The 21,755-nt window shown below is 44.9% G+C and overlaps 1 protein-coding gene across 1 annotated transcript in view; it reads left to right on the top strand.

Annotated features, from left to right (window-relative positions):
- Positions 1-21,755, top strand: part of SEZ6L (seizure related 6 homolog like) — a 214,430-nt gene that overhangs the window by 189,340 nt on the left and 3,335 nt on the right. The window contains exons 13-15 of the mRNA XM_030915875.1: positions 9,512-9,706; positions 17,813-17,845; positions 19,926-20,040. Coding sequence (XP_030771735.1) covers positions 9,512-9,706; positions 17,813-17,845; positions 19,926-20,040 — 343 coding nt within the window. The remainder of the gene's footprint in view (positions 1-9,511; positions 9,707-17,812; positions 17,846-19,925; positions 20,041-21,755) is intronic.

Raw genomic sequence — 21,755 nt, 5'->3', positions numbered from 1 at the left:
TTCCTAGGCCAAAAAACCCAACAATTCCATTTATTAAACAGTTAGGTACAAACAACTGAATGAATAGTTATCTCTTCACAACGTAGTAGCCATTTGAAAAAGTAATGCACATACATTAAAAGAAAAATGTTTTTTTATTATGAAATAATGACAATTGCTGGCCGGGTGTGGTGGCTCATGCCTGTAATCCTAGCGCTTTGGGAGGCTGAGGCGGGCGGATCACCTGAGGTCAGGAGTTCAAGACCAGCCTGGCCAACATAGTGAAACCCTGTCTCTACTAAAAATACAAAAATTAGCTGGGTGTGATGGCATGTGCCTATAATCCCAGCTACCCAGGAGGCTGAGGCAGGAAAATCGCTGGAACCCGGGAGACAGAGGTTGCAGTGAGCAGAGATCACGCCACTGCACTCCAGCCTGGGAGACAGAGCAAGACTTTGTCTCAAATAATAATAATAATAATAATAATAATAATAATGACAATTGCTGCTACTAGGATGTGTATTCCCGTTGGGCTGTGCAAAACTTCTCAAACGTTAGCATCAGATGGGACTTCACCACCCTAATTTCCTGTTCCATGTTGATTTTGTCACAGTTCTTGCTTTTTAGCACGAGCACCACAAAAAAATCCAACTTTGCAATGATGGGTCATCATCGAAAAAAAGGTGGCGCAATATAATGTTTGAAATGGTGAACTATCTCGAGCTGGTAGTTCACAAGGGTCCAACATATCATTGTGTTTCCTCAGAACATTTTTTTTTTTTTTTTGAGATGGAGTCTGGCTCTGTCCCCAGGCTGGAGTGCAGTGGCGCGATCTCGGCTCACTGTAAGCTCCGCCTCCCGGGTTCACACCATTCTCCTGCCTCAGCCTCCTGAGTAGCTGGGACTACAGGCACCCGCCACCACGCCCGGCTAATTTTTTGTATTTTTAGTACAGACAGGGTTTCACCGTGTTAGCCAGGATGGGCTTGATCTCCTGACCTTGTGATCCATCTACCTCGGCCTCCCAAAGTGCTGGGATTACAGGTGTGAGCCACCACGCCCGGCCCTCAGAACTTTTTTAAACTCCCACAGCACCCCTGTGAGTTCCTGGTGGCATCCTGGGTCACGTTGGTGCACAGTTTGGGAACCCTGGCACTAGCCCCTGGAAAAAACAGTAAAGTATAAACAGATATGACCCACATTCTCATGGAACCTGGGGCCTATTTGGAAAGGAGGGTGGAAAGACAGGTCTATGAAGGAATCGTCAACATCACCTCCTCCAGGAAGTCCTCCCTGATTCCCTAGGCTGGGTTGTGTTTCTCTCCTCAGAATTCCTATGGAACCTACAGTGACATCTGTCACCATAGCTGCTGCAGTTTATTGATATGATCTGTTTATATATTTGTAGAATCACATTCCCTAGAGTAAGAAAGGGAAAACATTTTTTTAAATATATAGAATCAAACACATAACTCATTTGCTAGGATTGACTCCAGTTGATCCTTGAAACCCTCAGGCCCAGGAGGCTCAATAAACGATTATTACTGTTGCTGATATTGTTAGCAAAACGAACGTGGTCTTTATCACACCTCCGCTTTGCTGCAACTTCCCCTCTTTGGTAGGGACGTGGTGGACAACTCCTGAGGTACCCATCCCAGAGACATAAACCACACCACCAAAAGTAACAAGAATCTGACAAACCCAGCGAGGGTTTTATGGGTGGCTCTCCAGGAGTCACTCAGCTTGCTTAAAAGACAGCGATTCCCCGGGAAGGCCCTTGTTCATCACAGCCCTGAGCCCAGAACACCTGGGATAAGAGACGTAGGGATTTCCCAGCCCGGACAGAGCCCACAGGTGCTGTGGCCAGACTGTGGCCACGGTAGGAGCTTCTACTGTTGAGCCATCTCCTGTGGCCACATCTTGACCAGCATGTCCAGTGTTAGCTGAGTGCCCGTCCTCATTTAGAGATCTCTGTCTCTGGGAAAGCGGTCTCTCAGAGAAACCCGTGATAACCTAGGGGATTTGGGTAAAAGAAGGGCCTTTTGTTAGAGCAGAACCATTACATGGACAGCCCTCAAAACCAGCACGTCTAGGTTTGTACCCCAGCCCTGCCTCTTACAAGCACGAAGACTTTATGCAAGCCAGCTTTCTCATCAGAAAGATTGAAACATGAACAAGACAATCATAAATATAAAGGCTTTTAATGAATAGTGTGCCTGGCACATAGCAAGTCTTCAGTTAACACTGGCTGCTAATCACCACTCTGTTTCTAAGCTCCACTACTTGTAGGGTATATTGCAAACCATTTGTAACTATTACTAGGGGATTGCTTTCGAGCATTTTGTTCAAATGTGCTCCAGAAATGTACATTTTCTCCTATTGTTAAAGAGAGAGGAAAATGGAAAAAGAAAATAGAAATGAGGGTAGGTTTGTGATTAGATCTATAAGGCCATCGGTCCAATTCATTTGCATTCCTGGGAGAGAACGGCTGGAGTTACTCCAGTTGCAACCCGAGTTGTTTAAAACATTCGACCAGTGGTTTTCAACCAGAGGCGATTTTGCTTCCCAGGGGACATGTGTCAATACAATTTCTAGAGAAATTATGAGTTGTCACAACTTGTCAAGGAAGAGGGGTGCTACCGCCTTCTAGCAGATCAGGGTCCGGGATGCTGTTCAATATCCTCCAGTGCCCAGGACAGCCCCCACCACAAAGAATTATCCATTCCAAATGTAAACCCTAAGTTGAGAAAACCTGCCTTAGATGATCTTATTTCAAAGTGTGACAACATGTCACTGCTCAGCCATGTCTCAGCTAAGATCCAGCCTGTTTATGGGCAGGAAAAATGGGGTCCGGAGACATAAGCAACTCACTCAAGGTGGTGCAGCAGACACAGGCTTCCAGTTTCAAATTCAAGCTCCTATTCCTTTCACTCTTCTGCCATCTTCTAGGCACTGAAGATACACACAAATGCCTTCCAAGAGCTGGTTCCTGCTGGGGAAAAATTCCATATGACATTGTTTTCAAACTCTTACTGAGGACTGGGTCAAAATCGAATCAAGCTGACTTGAAAGCTAGAGAATCCTCAGCTCAATTCGCAGCTCAGCCACTTCCTGTTTGAGAGGAATTTTCACCAGTGAGTTCCACCTGAGCCTCAGTTTTCTCATCTGTAAAATGGTTGCATGGTGCAGTGGTTAAGACCGGATTTGGACCACCTGGATTTGAATCTTATTTATACCGCTAATTAGCCTGTGACCTTTGACTTGTTACCCAACAGTTTTGTGCTCCATTTGCCTTGGATATAAAATGGGGATGATGACCAGGCATGATGGCTCACACCCGTAATCTCAGCACCTTGAAAGAACGAGACAGGAGGATCACTTGAGGCCAGGAGTCCAAGACCAGCCTTGGTAACCTCAGGGTCCTCGGGACCCTGTCTTCATAAAAAAATTTTAAATTAGCCAGGCATGGTGGTGCACACCAGTGGTCCCAGCTACTCGGGAGGCTAAAGTGGGAGGATCACTTGAGAGGGAGGTCAAGGCTGAAATGAGCTGTGTTCATGCCACTGCACTCCAGCCTGGGTGAAAGAGTGAGACCCTGTCTCAAAAATAAAAATAAAATGAATTAGGAATGAAGATATAACATCTGTGTCTTACGGTTGTTGTGATAACTAAATGAGTTCATAGATATAAAACACTCAGAATGGAATCTGGCTCAGAGAATGCACTCAGTAAATATTGTAAATGTTGGCTGTTTTGGTCATGAATGTTATTACCTTCAAGGACTTTGTGGGAGGATTAGAAATAATATATGCAAATCATCTAATACAGAATGGTTGTGCAAATATTTTGGAAATTAATTAAATGGTGAGTTAATATGTTAACCATGCCAGGATACCAAAGCAGTGGTGCTGAGCCCTTGCCAAACTTTAAAATCGCCTGGAGAGTTTTAAAAAGAATCCTCTGGGTGACTAATTAAATTAAAATACCATAGGGGGCAGAGCCAGGGCACAGGATAACCCAAGGCCACTCTAGCAACTTAGCCTGGGGGTCCTGCTCCTAGGTCAGCTGTCAATATCCTCCTTTACAAATCCAGGTCTAATGATTTATACTTTATCCACCCTATACCTCCCCAGGGCGAGGACAGTGTTTAGCACTGATTTGGTACCAGGAGATACTTGTGGAATACATAGAGGATTGAATTAGTGTTAAGTTACTCGAAGGAAGGCACCATGTTCACCTTGCTCATCATTGTATGCCCAGCGCATACAATGCCTGGCACACAGAAGGTGTCCAATAAATATGTGTTGTGTTAATTAATCTTAATTTAGCAAAGAAAAATTCCAGGGAAAGGTTCATGGGGGAATTCTTTTGAGTTGCCACTGCCACCTGCTGGTCATTTTGCTGCACTGCAGGTAATACAATAGGGATTTGTGTTCTCTGAAAGGAGCCACCAATGTCAACAAGAAAAAGCCTCCCCCACCAGGGGGAGGGAAAGTGAGGCTTCTCCTCTGCGCTTTCCCCAGCACAATTGAGATCACACTGGGTTGCAATGACCCGATAACTGTTCTCTGTTCCCCACTCGACTGAGTTCTGGGAGAACAGAAACCATGATTCTCTAATTCACTACTTCATACCCAGCTCCTAGCACAGGGATGGAATGTTGGAGGAACAGAGTCTACAGTCTAAAAAAAACAAAAACAAAAAAATCGGAGAGTGTATTCTGGACTCTAGGAGTTCAAAAACTATAAAGTGTAGTGCACCGGGCTGCATTTCCCGAGGAGTAGGAGTATTAGATACATTACGGGAGTACTCACGCGGCTTTAAACAGTGTCCTGACGAACTTTTTGTGAGTCGTTTGGCTTAGAAAATTAGAAAATTAAAACTGACATGTGAAGCCTCTGATTATAAGACTATTATTATTTAGAGTGAGGCTAAATTATATAGTGCAATCTAAATAGAAAAACAAGTCAATAGAAATTTACAAAAATATATTAAAGAGGACAGGTGTGGTGGCTCATGCCTGTAATCCCAGCACTTTGGGAGGCTGCGGTGGATGGATCACTTGAGGTCAAGAGTTCAAGACCAGCCTGGCCAAAATGGTGGAACCCTGTCTCTACTAAAAATACAAAAAAAAAAAAAAAAATAGCTAGGTGGCACATGACTGTAGTCCCAGCTACTCAGGAGGCAGAGGGAGGAAAATCGCTTGGACCCAGAAGGCTGAGGTTGCAGTGAGCTGAGATCATGCCACTGCACTACATCTTGAGTGACAGAGTGAGACTCCGTCTCTCTCTTTTTCTCTCTCTCTCCATATATATATATACACACACATATATATGTGTATATATACGTATTAAGTCAACAACAGTACAATTGGTATGAAAATATGACAAGAGTTATAAAAGTCATAAAAATAATCAGTGTGTATTTGGGTGCTCACTATATGCTGCCCATCTCATGTGCATGAGCTTATTTAATTCTCATAAAAACACCATGAGATGGCCCATTTTCAAGATGAGGAAATTGAGGCTCAGAGAGGAAATTGAGGCTCAGAGAGGAAATTGAGGCTCAGAGAGGTCAGTTGTGCTCACAGACGTACAACTAGGATCTGAATCCTGAGCCCTTGGACACTTGAGCCCAAGCGCTTCTACTCTGCAATTTGCCTTTAAATGAAACGATGTGAGATCTTTCAAGAAACATTTATTGGGCTCCTATCCTGTACCAGGCTGCCAAGGATGCAGCAGTGAGCTCAGCTGGGTTGAGGACCAAAGACTTCCTAAGGATATTTTCAGAGGAATCATTAGAACATGAATGGCACTGGGTTTATAATGTATAAACATTCATTATACCATCTATGTTTATTGTAAAATAATGCAGACCCACCCTGCATTAAAAAAAAAAAAAATACAACAAAGCACAGGCTGTGAAAATAAAAATAAAATTCTCCCTTCCTACAGCCCATCCCCAAGGCACGCTCTGCAGGGTTAATGATGCCTTGCCAGCCCTTTTAGGTCTCGTCCATAAACACATAATAGAGTGCTGCCTTGGAGGGAGCCCCATGATTGATTTAAGCAAGGCTTTGTGATTTGACTCTGGGCTCAGACACAGAAGCATTGGCTGCATATCCATCCTGCTCTGCAATGCCAGGGGGTAAACTTCAAGTATACAAATGACCTTCAATTAGTGGAAGGATTAGCCTTGGCCAAGTGTCAGCTGAACCACTTATTGCCTCATCTCTGGGAATCTTGTGGAAAGGGAAGTACATTCAGCATCTCTGCCTCTCTCGCTCAACTATTCCAACAGCCCCTTCCCTTGGCTGCATTAGCGGTCTTCTCCAGCCAGCCAGGGTCTTCTGAGTTTCTCTCTTCTATGGCACCTGCCATTTTTAATTACATTGTTCATTTACACATTTGCTTGGCCCCTTAGAGCATGCAGACCATGAGCTTTAGAGGGCAGGAATGGTGTCTGATTCACCTCCTTACCCCATTGCTGGATGCATTGCTGGGCATGAAGTAAGCACTCATGAGATATTTTGTGAATAAATGCATGGGTGCTCGCCAGAGCTATCTATGGTGTCATCCAAGACGCAACTCCAGCTGCACAGTGACCTGGAAAGTCTCTTTCCACAGGTTGACTTCTGGGCTAGATTTCAAGGGTGGGAAGGAAACAGTTCATAAGCACCAGTGAAGACTGCTATTGACATATAAAGGAAAACCCTTCAACCTCAAGAGTAGAAACCAGATTCCTACCCATCTACCCACTGGAGGAGATCAAAGCCCTGATTCTTCATGTGTGGTGATTACTGTGACTAAAGCATACTCATCAATTGATTCATTGATCTTTTCATGAGAAAAGTGATACATTTAAATGCCTACAAGGCCAAGCAATAGGGAGTGGCAGAGATTGGGGCCAAAGTAAAGAATATTCCTGGTCTAACAGGGAAAGCCAGTTCTCAACTCCAGCCAGTCATTGCCATGTAACTATGTGAACCCAGTATTGCCCAATCTTCTAATGTTTCAGAAGAATCCAGAAATCTAAGTTATTGTTTGAAATCTCCTAATTTGTGAAAGCTCGGTAACTATTGTTTTAGTTGACATTGCTCAAGCTAAGTAGAGCCCAGATGTAAGTCATGTTCACAGAGAAAAGGGTTCTAGCTGGGACCTATATTGTACTGTGTGCCTTGAACCACAAGTACCATAGGACCAGGGATTGTATCTGCTTTATTCACCTCTGTGTCCTCAGTACTACTTATGTTGTTGGCACGTAGTAATTTCTCAAAAACATTATTTGAGTAAATAAAGGAATGCTTTCTGTGAACCAGGCATTGTACTGGGTATGAGCATAATATGAGTTTTAAGCCTGGGAAAGAGGTGCCAGAAAAGATTCTGAAGTTATGATGGTGATAAGACAGAGTTCCCACCTGCCTTTGGGTAGCAATCTGGGTCTTGAAGGGATGCTTGAGATTCATCTTGCAAAATAAGATGCTTCAAACAACACATGTTTATTATCTGACAGTTTCTGTGGGTCAGAAATCTGGGCACAGCTTAACATGTACACCCATGTTCATAGCAGTATTGTTCAGAGTAGCCAAAAGGGGAAGCTACCCAAGTGTCCATCGATGGATGAACAAAAACCAAAATGTGGCACCTGCCTACAATGGAATATTAGTCAGCCTTGAAAAGGAAGAAAATTTTTGACACATCTTACAACCTAGATGAACTTTGAGGACATTACGCTAAGTGAAAAAAGCCAGTCCCAGAAGGCAAATACCATTTGATTCCACTTACAAGTGACAACTAGAGCTGTCAACTTCATAGAGACAGAAAGTAGAATGGGGGGGATACCAGGGACTAGGGATAAGTTGTTTAATGCATATAGAGTGTAAGATTCGCAAGATGAAAAGAGTTCTGGACATAAGTTGCCCAAGAATGTAAAAGTACACTAACCTACTGGACCATGCACTTAAAATGGTTAAGATGGTCAGTTTTATGTTATGTGGATTTTACTACAATTTAAAATTTTTTAAATAATAAAGTTTATAATGTTTTAGGATTTGTAGTCCTGTGTGTGAAGCAATTTGCTAGCTGTCCATTCCATCCAGGTGCTGAAAAAGGACTAGATTTCACTTGGGGCCTGAAATGGGTTAAACCTGCAGGTTCAACTCTCCAATAAATACTGTGATGCCAGCATCTTGGGTGGCTGAGGCAGGAGGATTGCTTGAGCCCAGGAGTTTGAGACCAGTTTGGGAGGCATAGCAAGGCGCTGTCTCTACTAAAAAAAAAAAAAAAAAAAAAAAAAAAAGCCAAGTGTGGCCGGACACGCCCTTAGTCCCAGCTACTCAGAAGGCTTAAGCAGGGGAATGGCTTGACCCTGGGAGGTTGACGCTGCAGTGAGCCGGGGTTGCACCAGTGCACTCCAGCCTGGGTGTCTTAGGCTACCGGGGGCTTTGTGTCTGCAGCTGAAGAGAGTAGTCACCAGATGGCAGTGTGGGCTTATTTTTAATAGTTGGGGCCTTTTATTGCATTCCTACTAAATCCCAGGCCCCGAGCTTCAAGCTTGCTCTGACAGGCTCATCTCCAATGAAACATAAATAATTCAGTACAATACAGTGCATGCAGTGCTGGAAAAACTAAGAAGACTGACGACTCAGTTGATGGTAAGAGGCATCAAGGAAGGCTTCCTGGAGAAGGAGAAATGAAGACTGAGTGTTGAAAGACAAGACCTAGTCATGATGGATGCACAGGTTAGGTGTCAGGTGAAAAGCAAGGAGAAGACTTCATAATTAAACACCCTCACTGTCCATCATTTACTAAGCAGCTATGACATGCCAAAAACATCTTAAGCATTTCTTTATTTATCTATTTTAGTCCTCCAAATGCCTATAAGATAGATAATACTTTGATCATCATTATGCTAATGGGGAAAGTAAGGATCAGAAAGGTTATGCCACTTGCTGACGATCGCACAGCTAATAAGTAACAGAACTCGTTTTTTTTTTTTTTTTTCCTTTGAGACGGAGTCTCGCTCTGTCGCCCAGGCTGGAGTGCAGTGGCTGGATCTCGGCTCACTGCAAGCTCCGCCTCCCGGGTTCACGCCATTCTCCTGCCTCAGCCTCCAGAGTGGCTGGGACTACAGGCACCCGCCACCTCGCCCGGCTAGTTTTTTGTATTTTTTAGTAGAGACGGGGTTTCACCATGTTAGCCAGGATGGTCTCGATCTGCTGACCTTGTGATCCACCCGTCTCGGCCTCCCAAAGTGCTGGGATTACAGGCTTGAGCCACCACGCCCAGCCAGAACTCATATTTTAACCTTGATTCCACAGCCAACTTCATTCTACCTTGCCCATATGTAGTCTGTGCCCAGAGGTGAAAGATAGAAAGGAGAGTTTGAGAAATAGAAAACAGTCTGACGCGAGGTGGTGATGCAGACAGAGGATGCTGGAGAGGCTGACCAAAGCTAGATCACACAGGTTCTGAGCAGGACTCCCCAAAGATTTGTATCATCTCATCAGAGCTCCTTCTGGCTTGCATTTCAGCGGAGGAGTCCCTGGCATGTGACAACCCAGGGCTGCCTGAAAATGGATACCAAATCCTGTACAAGCGACTCTACCTGCCAGGAGAGTCCCTCACTTTCATGTGTTACGAAGGCTTTGAGCTCATGGGCGAAGTGACCATCCGCTGCATCCTGGGACAGCCATCCCACTGGAACGGGCCCCTGCCCGTGTGTAAAGGTAAAGAAACCTACTCACCACACAGGGTCCACGGGGCCTGGAGATGTCAGGATTGGCTCACAGGAGTTCTGAACTTGCTCTAAAAAGTTGGACTAGGAGTTTGAGACCAGCCTAGGGAACATAGTGAGACCCCCATCTCTATAAAAAAAAAAAAAAAAAGTAGTTGGGCACACACCTGTAGTCCCAGCTACTTGGGAGGCTGAGATGGGAGGATCACCTGAGCCTAGGAGGTCAAGGTTGCAGTGAGCCTTGATCATGCCATTGCACTCCAGCCTGGACATAGCAAGACTCTATCTCAAAAAAATTAAATTTTAAAATAATAAAAAGCTGAGCTACTGTACTTCATTAAATCTAAGATGTCACCATTACTTTTTGCACCACTACAAAAGAAAAAACAAAATGCTGCCAATTCCACTATGACACAATGTCTTCTCCTGGCTTAGAATTTTTATTTTTACTTAATAAAGGAGCTTTTGGCCAGGCACAGTGGCTCACGCCTGTAATCCCAACACTTTGGGAGGCCGAGGCAGGCAGATCACTTGAGGTCAGGAGTTCAAGACCAGCCTGGCCGACATGGTGAAACCCCATCTCTACTAAAAATAAAAAAAATTAGCTTGGCATAGTGGTGCACGCCTGAAGTTACTCGGGAGGCTGAGGCAGGAGAATCACTTGAACGGGCGGCGGAGGTTGCAGTGAGCTGAGATCACACCACTGCACTCCAGCCTGGAATGACACAGTGAGATTCTATCTAAAAATAAAAATAAATAAATAAATAAATAAAAAGGTCTTTAAGCGTTAAGCCTTTTATCATATATCACAATTATGAAAATGTTGAAATGAAAATATAAGCAGCCCAGGCGCAGTGGCTCACACCTGTAATCCCAGCATTTTGGGAAGCTGAGGTGGGAGGATTGCTTGAGCCCAGGAGTTCAAGACCAACCTGGGGTAACATGGTAAAACCATTTCTACAAAATAATAATAATAATAATACAAAAATTAACCTGATGTGGTGACATGTGCCTGTAGTCCCAGCTACTTGGGAGGCTACGGTGGGAGGATCACTTGAGCCCAGGAGACAGAGGTTGCAATGAGCTGTGATCACGCTACTACACTCCAGCCTGAGTAACAGACTGAGACTCTGTCTCAAACAAACAAACAAAATGCAAGCAAAATAAACTGGTTCCAATGTATTTAAAAGTTCCCTACCTTCAAAGTCTGGCACTTTTGATTTTCTAAATTATTACTAAATTTTTTTGTAGAGACAGGGTCTTGCTATGTTGCCCAGGCTGGCCTAGAACTCCTGACCTCAGCGATCCTCCCTCCTCTGCCTCTGAGTAGCTGGGATTGCAGGTATGAGCCACCACACCCAGCTGTAGAATCATTTTTTACTCCAGGTCTTCAACATCCTATTTTTCCACTCAATATTGCTCCTGTTGAATGTCATTCTGTACTAAAATATATATACATTTACATACATACATGTATATGTATACATATACATACATATGTGTACATATATCTATATATGTATATATTGCTCCTGTCCCATTAAAGCATCAGGGATGCAGAATTCAGTAGGAATGTCCATAACGAACTAAAGTCTTTGATACGAGGGGCTTGCAGTTACATTGAGGCAGGGCTGGGACGAGGTTGAGGCAAGAGAGGTGCCTGAGGCGAAAAATGTAAGGAGGTGACCAAGTGTCCCATAGAACAGCCTGTAAAAAAGAGTCTCCGTACACTTCTCGCCCTAGACGTCTCTCGCCTTGCCCTAGTCCCAGCCCTGTGAACCAGCCTGGTTTTTGTTTATTTGTTTGTTTGTTTTTGTTTGTTTGTTTGTTTGTTTGGAAACAGGGTCTTGCTCTGTTGCACAGGCTGGAATGCAGTGGCGTGATCATGACTCACTGCAGCCTCTATCTCCTGGGCTCAAGCAATCCTCCCACTTCAGCCTCCCAAGTGGCTGGAACCACAAGTACACGCCACCATGCCCAGCTAAATTCTTTTACTTTTGTAGAGATGGGGATCTCGCTATGTTGCCCAGGCTGGTCTCTACTCCTGGCCTTAAGCGATCCTCCCACCTCGGCCTCCCAAAGTACTGGGATTACCACGTCCGACCTCTGCCTGCTTTTGACCCCTGCTTAGAGAACACTGCTTAATTATTCCCCACCTCTTGCACCGCCTTCTCACAACCAATTAGTTCCCATGGGTTAGGAGTGTTCTCCCACTGCCTACGAGGTGATCTCCCAGGGTGCTGCCTGGCATTCTGCAAACCCTGACACTCTTACGCCCCACGTTTGTGCACACGGCGAATCATGAGCGCCACCTGGTGGCAGTTATTATTACACACTATTGCTTTTAGCCTCGCCCCGACCTCCCAGATGGTGAAGTGAGAAAATTGCATCTTAGAATCCATTGAACACTCATCACTAAAATTAAGTTGTAACACACTGAGTAAAATTTGGATTCGTTTATCTGGATCTTTGAAGTGCACAGTCAGTAATAGTAACGGAAATATGTTCAGTGTTTTAGGCCAGTGGATCTTAACCTTTATTGCATTAATGCCCCTTTGAGAATCAGGCAAAAGGCACTGAATTTGCCCTCCAGAAGGAACAGAAGCATGAAGTTTTATGTCTCTACTTGGGAGCCCGTAACTCCAGTGGATCCCCAAATGCCTTATTCATGAACCCCAGCTCTGAGACTTAAAACTACTTTCCCAGCTAGTTTGTCCACTCTGAGGTATATTTCCAAAAGAAGTGAAAACAGGTGTTTAAACAAACACTGTCTATGAATGTTTATAGCAGCACTATTCACAATAGCCACAAGATGGAAACAGCCGAAATGCCCCTCAATTGATGAATGGATAAACAAAAGTGTGGCAGAAAAAAGGGAATATTATTCAGCCAGAAAAAAGGAATGAAATATTGACACATGCCACAACAAAGATGAACCTCAAAGCCATTATGTTAAGTGAAGGAAGCCAGACACAAAAGGTCACATGTTTTAGGATTCTGTTTATAGGAAACATCTAGAATGGGTAAATCCATAGAGACAGAAAGCAGAGTCGTGGTTGTCTAGGGACTGCTTAATGAGTACGGGGCTTGTTTTGGAGATGATGAACACGTTTTGGAACTAGACAGAGGTCATGGTTGTGCAACATTGTGAATGTGCTAAATGCCCCTGAATTGTTAACACTTTAAAATGGTTAATTTTATGTTATGTGAATTTTATCTACCTAAAAAAAAAAATCCCCTGAATCACTTCATTTAAGTCTTATGACCACTAAGATAGGTGAGTCATCTTACCTGTTTTACAGATGTAGAAGGAGAAGCTCAGAGAAGTTAAGTGACTTTCCCAAAGTCACACAGCTAGTACAAGACAAAGCTAGGACTTGAACCCGCATCTCGTGACTGAAAATTTCCCACCTTCAGGGCTACTAAGAAAGACCCCCAACCAGCCAATCACCGCAGCATGGAAACCTAGGTGTGTTCACACATTCCCAAATCTACCCCAGATCTCCCAAACCAAAATCATTGAGAGGCAGGCCTGGAATAAACGTTTTAACAAGCTCTCAAATGCACTTTGAATTTGAGAACCATTTAAGGCCGTGATTTCTAAACATTTAGTGCAAACATAAACGGAGTCCTGAGCCCTTTCCACTGAGATTCTGATTCACTGGGTCTGAACAAGGACCCAGGGACCAGTTTAACCAGACAGGTGAATTGTGTCATCAGCCAGCCAAGTATGGGAAACACTAGCATAAGGGATGTTTAATCTTACCGGGTATCAAGCAGGGGCTCATCACATGAGTGACAATGACTTATATAAGCAGTTCTGGGTTTTTTTGTTTTTTTGTTTTTTTTTTGTTTTTTTTGAGACGGGGTCTTGCTCTGTTGCCCAGGCTGGAGTGCAGTGGCTGGATCTCAGCTCACTGCAAGCTCCGCCTCCCGGGTTTACGCCATTCTCCTCCCTCAGCCTCCTGAGTAGCTGGGACTACAGGCGCCCGCCACTTCGCCCGGCTAGTTTTTTTTTTAATTTTATTTTTTAGTAGAGACGGGGTTTCACCGTGTTAGCCAGAATGGTCTCGATCTCTTGACCTCGTGATCCGCTCGTCTCGGCCTCCCAAAGTGCTGGGATTACAGGCTTGAGCCACCGCGCCTGGCCTTTTTTTTTTTTTTTTTTTTTTTTTTTTAGACGGAGTCTCGCTCTGTCGCCCAGGCTGGAGTGCAGTGGCGCGATCTCGGCTCACTGCAAGCTCCGCTCCCGGATTCACGCCATTCTCCTGCCTCAGCCTCCCGAGTATCTGGAACTACAGGCGCCTGCCACCAAGCCCGGCTAATTTTTTGTATTTTTAGTAGAGACGGGGTTTCACCGTGTTAGCCAGGATAGTGTCAATCTCCTGACCTCGTGATCCACCCGCCTCGACCTCCCAAAGTGCTGGGATTACAGGCGTGAGCCACTGTGCCCGGCCTGAATTTATTTTTGATAGTACGGGAAACCTGCTTTGTAGAGCTTAAGTACTGGGAAATTACTGAGTAAAGATTGCCTGTAAACCCTGTAACTGTCATATGGGCATTAATTGAAGTTAATTTGACATTGTTGATGAGTTTTCTGCAGGGGAGAAAACAGCAGGATTTGTTTTTTAATGAACCTTGGCTGGGCGCGGTGGCTCAGCCTGTAATCCCAGCACTTTGAGAGGCGGAGGCGGGTGGATCACGAGGTCAGGAGATCGAGACCATACTGGCTAACACAGTGAAACCCCGTCTCTACTAAAAATTTAAAAAATTAGCCGGGTGTGGTGGCGGGTGCCTGTAGTCCCAGCTACTTAGGAGGCTGAGGCAGGAGAATGGCTTGAATCTGGGAGGCGGAGCTTGCAGTGAGGGGAGGTTGCGCCACTGCACTCCAGCCTGGGGGACCTCTGTCTCAAAAAAAAAAAAAAAAACCCAGATAAGAAAACCATGAAAAGGGCCACTTTGGCCTGGACAACGTGTTTGTATCTGCCACGTGGCTCTTTAAATTCTTCTTGGATTAATTACAAAGGTATCTCATGGAACAAGTAGAAGAAATCAGAGTTTCAAATGGAAGGAGCAGAGTTTTCCTCTCTCCTCCATCCCTTTCTTTCTTCTGTGGAAGCCAGTGCTGATCACCTGAATTTCCAGTGTCCCAGTGTCACACCTTTCCCTAGGCTTGTACACATAGAAATACTTGGAAAGAGAGAGGGATGTTTGTTTTTGTTTTATAGAAAAAAAAAAAAAAAAAAGCCTGGGTGTGGCAGCTTACACCTGTAATCCCAGTACTTTGGGAGCCAAGGGGGGAAGATCACTTGAGCCTGGGAGTTTGAGACCAGCCTAGGCAAAATAGTGGGACCTCATCTCTACAAAAAAATCAAAAAAATTAGCCGGGCACGGTGACACGCTCCTGTAGTCCCAACTACTTGGGAAGCTGAGGCAGGAGTATTGCTTGAGCCCAGGAGGTTGAGGCTGCAATGAGCCATGACTGCACCACTGCACTCCAGCCTGGGAAAGGGAGCAAGACCCTGTATCAAAAGAAAAAAAAGGGAGGGGGGGTCCATATCATGCTGTACTCTGTGTTTTACTTATTACAAATGTAGCACCATGTTTTTTTTTTTTTAATTGCCACCCATCATTCCACACTTTGCCTGTTCCCCAGTGCATTCAGCCCTTCCTCTGTTGATGGAGACATCAGTTCTCTTCCAGTTTTTTGTTTGTTTTGTTTTGCAAAAACATTCTTGCCCATGAATCTTTGGATGCTGGCACTTTTCATCCTGCAGGACAGATTCCTCAAAGCAGGATTGATGGTGTGGGCAAAGGCCTGTGGATACCGAGAGTTGTCCTGGATGTCACCAAATCGTTGCCCGCAATTGGAGCAATCCACGCTCACCAACGACATGTAATAATGTCCATTTCTCCACATCCTCACCAGCACTGTATGTTTTCAATTTTTTTTAAATGCTACCAAACTGGTAGGAAAATAAAACTACCATCAGAATATACACAAATGTAGCCGGGCATGGTAGTGTGCACCTGTAATCCCAGCTACTTGGAGGCTGAAGTAGGAGAATTGCTTGAAACCAGGAGGCTGAGGTTGTTGTGAGCTGAGATCGCACCACTGCACTCCAGCCTGGGTGACAGAGCAAGACTCTGTAAAAAAAAAAAAAAAAAAAAAAAATTATATATATATATACACACACATATACACACACAAATGACCAAAAACAAAGAAAAAAAAAAACAGGAAAAGATAAAAAGAGGCTCCATTTTGCAGGTGATCCCTGAAACCTCTCTTTTCTATGGGCTAGTATCCCTAGAAGCCCCACAAGGTGCACCAGCTCACTGCTTTCTCCCACAACTGTGATGGAATTGCTAGCAGAAAAGGCTCTGGGGAGACCCCTGCACCTTTCTTCCCTCCCCATTTCCACTCCTGAGATCCGTCCCACCACCAACTCTGTAAGGAAATGATAAATCACTTCCTCTTCAGAAAAAGAAACTGGAATGCATGACATTGTGGTCTGCAGGAGGGGAAGCAGCTCAATGCCAATGGGAGGCCACCTGACTGGGACGTGGCCCCCCCAGGCTCCAGCCCGGTTCTGTTGTGGACCACCTGTGTGACCTTGAGTGAGCTCCCCCTCCCTCTCTGACCTTGATTTCCCTTTTTGTGAACTAACTGGGGGAGCCCAGATCAGAGTTTCTAAAGAGGAGCCAGTGAGCCCACTGGATGCATCAGAACTGCTGGGGTATTGGTGAGACCTGCAGAGGTCCACCCCTGAGAATACTGCCCTGGCAAGTCCCAGGAATGGCCCAGGAATCTGCATTTAACATGCCCCCTGCGGTCCATGAGCACAGGGTTCCAAGGGACACAAGATTCAATGCCTCCTCCCAGTTCTAGGATTCCATGGACATTCACACACTCCCACTCAACCACGGTGCAACTCACGTCTTGGGGCGGGACCATCTGCTTCAATCTTTCCATTTTCTTGATGCCAAAGCTGCAGAGATGTGTGCACTTAGTTAGCTAGCTAGCTTTTCAGCTGGTTTTGTTGTCATGGTGTGATGATGACGTAAACCAGAGAGTGACTTTAACCAAGGCATGGATTAGGATGTCTTGGGATTGGAGACATGAGTATAGCTGAGCCTTTGGTGGCCACTCTCTCCTATCCCCTAATGCTGCAATTTTTTCGTCAAAGTCCTTCACGCTGGGGTTTTGCATTCCTGTAATAAACATCCATCCTTGTTGGTATTTTTTTGTGCGCAGCTACCACGATGACTGATGACAAAGATGGGGTGCCAGTCCCCATCATCTTGAATCTCCAGAGAAGTTTTACAGAAAATATAAATGATTAAAAATAGTTTCTGCAGTCAGCAGAGACTGTGCGCCACTGCACTCCAGCCTGGGCGACAGAGCGAGATTCCGTCTCAAAAAAAAAAAAATAGTTTCACATGGGATACAAAGCCTCATCAAATAAAAAGGAATAAAAATGAAATTAGAGAGGTGTACATAGATAGTCTTCCAAACAGGAAAACAGTTCCATCTCTGGCTGGATTTTGTATAAAGGTCTTGGGCCTCGCAATCCATTCGTGCTTTGCCCCACGTGAAAATGATGAAAAGACCCTAACCACATGATTGACAGCAGAAACCAGAGCGCTTGAGCAGCCCAGATGGAAATCCTACCTCCATCACTGAGAAGCTGTGTGATGTCAGAGAAGTCACTTCACTTCTCTGAACCTCTGTTTGCTCATCTGTAAAATGGGGATGACAATAGCGTTGACCTAACAAGATTGTCGTGAGGGTTAAATGAGCAAATGTATATAGAGTTCTTGGCACAGTTTTGGACACGCGGTGAGTGTTCAGTAATTATTCACTATCACTGTTGTTGACGTTGGGTCTTATCTATCTCATCTTCTCTTGGGAACTTAGGAAGTGAAGAGTCCCCAGGCACGTTCACTGATTATAGTGGCCCAAGACAAGTCAAAACATAACACTAACTTCACTAAAGCATGGCATGGGCTTCTGCATCTAATTTTTTGGCCTCATTTCATGCAAATGAAGTGAATTCACTTTACATTGACCAATGCTTCCTGATTTCTCTTTCAGTTAATCAAGACAGTTTTGAACATGCTTTAGAAGGTGAGTTCCAGAATGAAAAAAAAAAGTTTAATAAATCAAACTAATAGCACACAAAACAAGGGCAGGTCTTTGAATATCTTTATTTAGACACTTAAAAAAAATAAATAACTTCTACCTTCACACTGCCAAAGATAATTTTAAAATAATATTGTAAGGGAAAAAAAATTATGGGATTTGCAAGTCAGGATCCTACGAGTAACCTGAAAGGGATTTGACAGATGTTCTTTACATGGTAACAGCAATGAGATAAGGAAAGCTCAGAGCCCATAAGCCTGAGAAAGGCATAACCCTATTGTGAAACTTTTCATGATGCCATGAAAGGGAACTAAATCCGGTGACGTGTCACCTTCCGTGCTGGGAGTCCTCCCCTGGTCTCCAGAGAGAAGAGTTTGCCCTGGAAGCATTCAATGGTCCATTTTTCCCTGAGTCTTTTTTCCCCTCAACATACCCACCCCTTCTCCCATGTCTCCTTACTTCAGCTCTCCTTTTATTAGAAATTCCCAACTGAGACTTATTCATGAGGAGCAGATGTTAAAATCTATCCAGGATTTTATTTCAGTTTTGTTTTCATTTTGTGGTTCCTTCCCTTTCCAACCCCTCCCGTGTGTAAAATGTCCAGCGTTCTATGTCACCGCTATTGAATTCGGTACAAAACCACTCACCGGGGCTGCGATGCAAAATATATACTGTAATATATTACTGTATATACATGTAAATACAAATACAGTATATTACAGTATATATTTTTTAAAATATATACTGTAATATATTGTTTCTTTAAAAAAAAAAAAAAAGTGTTTTTACCCAGTCAAGCAGTTTTGATTATTCCTGGAGCCATCTTTAGCTTTCTGACAACAATGAGTTCACTTAGAATCTGGGGCTATGTAAATTACATTTCACTAGTGGCTGTTCCTTGTAACAGACAACACTTGAATCCAAGCGGGTGGAACCAGTGCTCAAATATAAGTGAAGGAGCATGAATTAGACACTCCACTTGGAAAATAGAGGGCACTTCGTGTTAGTCTCCATTCAGAGTATCCTTTTTCTGCCTTTTGCCGACCAATGAACCATGAGAACGTCTCAAAGGGCTGGGGTTGCTCGGAGCTTATGAGAGCCTTCGTACCGTTTTGTGCTCGTGCATTTATTGTGGGTATTAGGATTGATTTTTCAGACCCCATAAAGTGGTGGTTAATGGGTTATAGATTGGTGTACAGCCAAGCTCTATTAGATGTGACCGTGGAGAATGGCAGAGGAAACCTGGAGGCCAAGTTTCTAGAAGGGATGGAGGATCCGCCTTCAAGCTATGCTGGGAAAGCAGCCCTCTGCCCCAGGCCCCTGCAGCAGCTGTTATAGTTCTTGCAATTGCCACAAATAATGGGAGGCTGAGAGAGCAGCCAGGGAATGTGCAAGGGTAGCCTCTGGGAATCAAAACCGGGCCTTCAGAGTTGGGGTGTCTTTGGGGTATGCAGGACGGAGAGCTGTCCCCAATGCTCAGAGCCCACTCCTGGACTGGAGAGTGGGACTCAAAAGGTCTAGGAGGGGCCCGCCAGTCTGCATGCAACAAGCTCCCCGCTCCACAGGTGAGCACCAGGTCTGAGAATCCCTTAGAAACCACCAGCACTGTTCAACTCAACGACACACACAAACCCATATTCGCCCACCACTCCTGCATCTGGGGTCCAGACCCATTCCTGTTTCTCTTCTCCACTCCATGGAATGTCCAGCAAATCTGCTTTCCTGGTTACTGAATTTGGGATTTTCTCCTAGTTTTCCTGTGAATTGGACTTTAACCAGATTTTAACTGTAGCCCCCAAAAAATGGGAATGGTACGATCAGGTTTCAAACAGTGTAATTTTCTGTAGCTCTTATGGCCAACCCACCCAAGGATGAGTCTGGGACCCCTTGCAAAGGACCAGCACCATTTCCTCTAGTCTTTATAGATGGCCCTCCAAGGTCTAAGGCCCTCACAGAGCCTTAGACCTTGGAAAGCCGTCTCCAAAGGGTGGAGAACTGGGCAGGTGGGCACTCACTGGGAGTCAGATACCTGGGAAATGAGGACCTCACTGGCTCCTGTGTTCAGTAGCAGAAGCGGCAGCAGAGACGTCGCTGGAAGGGGGGAACATGGCCCTGGCTATCTTCATCCCGGTCCTCATCATCTCCTTACTGCTGGGAGGAGCCTACATTTACATCACAAGGTAGGGAGCTGATGGGGGAGACGACTGCCAAGCACTCAGCCACCAGCTCTCAGAGGGACTGGGTGGTTCACCTCTCTGAGCCTCAAGGTCTCCACCTGTAGGTCGGGCATAGTGGCATTTGTGTGATCGCAGAGATGCCCAGATTCAGCCCAATTCTGTGGGATAAATATTTACACTGGGCAATTATGAAGCCTCCAAGCAAGTAAGACAAATACTATTCCTGCCCTCAAGGAGGTTATGGTTTAGTGGAGGACGTAGATATGACATATTGCCAGACATGTTGATTCTTTCCTTCCATCACTCACTCATGCATTCACTCATTTATTCAACAAATATGTATTGGCAATCTGTTGTATATCAGACACTGTCCCAGGGGTTGAGGGGTCATAGAAACTTGCATTGGATGCAGAAGGAAGATACTAAACCACGTCCCAGAATAGCCACTCATTCATTCACATTCACTGTTGTTGAGCACCTACTAGGTGCCAGGCAGTTTTCTGGGTACTAGAAACATCATTTGTGGAAAAAAAAAAAAAATAGAAGGAAATATTTGCTCTCCTGGGGTTCAAGTTCTAACAAGGAAAGATAGACAATAAGCAAAGTATGTAAGAAAATATGTGTGTTAGCCAGGCGCGGTGGCTCAAGCCTGTAATCCCAGCACTTTGGGAGGCCGAGATGGGCAGATCACGAGGTCAGGAGATCGAGACCATCCTGGCGAACACGGTGAAACCCCGTCTCTACTAAAAAAAATACAAAAAACTAGCCCGGCGAGGTGGCGGGCGCCTGTAGTACCAGCTACTCCGGAGGCTGAGGCAGGAGAATGGTGTAAACCCGGGAGGCGGAGCTTGCAGTGACCCAAGATCGCGCCACTGCACCCCAGCCTGGGTGACAGAGTGAGACTCCGTCTCAAAAAAAAAAAAAGAAAATATGTGTGTTAAAAACTGATAAGTGCAGGAAGAGAAGGCTGGGAGGGGGCAAGAATTCTGGAATAGAAGTGGTGGTTGACTTTTAAATAATGTAGCTAGAGGAGGCCCCACTGAGAAATGACATTTGAGCAAGGACTTGAAAGTGATCATGAGAAACCTATGCAGGCCAGGCATGATGGCTCACAACTGTAATCCCAGGACTTTGGGAGGCCAAGGCAGGTGAATCACTTGAGGTCAGGAGTTCGAGACCAGCCTGGCCAACATGGTGGAACCCCATCTCTACTAAAAATATAAAACATACAATTCGCCTGGGCATGGTGGTGGGCGCCTGTAATCCCAGCTACTTGGGAGGCTGAGGGAGAAGAATCACTTGAACCTCGGAGGAGGAGATTGCAGGGAGCCGAGATCGTGATACTGCACTCCAGCCTCGGCAACAGAGCAAGACTCCATTTCAAAAACAAAAGAAACCTATGCAGATACGTGAAAGAGGAGGGTTTCATGCAGGGAAACAGCATGTGCAAAGGTTCTGAGGCAGGAACATGCCTAACATAAATCGTCCCTGCCCTTATGGAGCCCACAGTCTACTGGGGACAGGGTAGAGTAAGTACACAAATAAATTATAACACACTAAGGTAAACACAATGAAGGAAATGGTTAGGTGTGGTGAGTAACAGAGAAATCACCTTTAAATAGGTGGTCATGGGCCAGGCATGGTGGTTTATCCCCATCATCCCAGCACTTTGGGAGGCCAAGGCTGGAGGATTGCTTGGGCCCAGGAGTTTGAGACCA

The sequence above is a fragment of the Rhinopithecus roxellana genome, chromosome 13 (genome assembly GCF_007565055.1).
Source record: "Rhinopithecus roxellana isolate Shanxi Qingling chromosome 13, ASM756505v1, whole genome shotgun sequence".
Lineage (NCBI taxonomy): Eukaryota > Metazoa > Chordata > Mammalia > Primates > Cercopithecidae > Rhinopithecus > Rhinopithecus roxellana.
The sequence above is the reverse complement of the archived record's forward strand: the minus strand, read 5'-3'. Positions and strand labels throughout refer to the sequence as shown.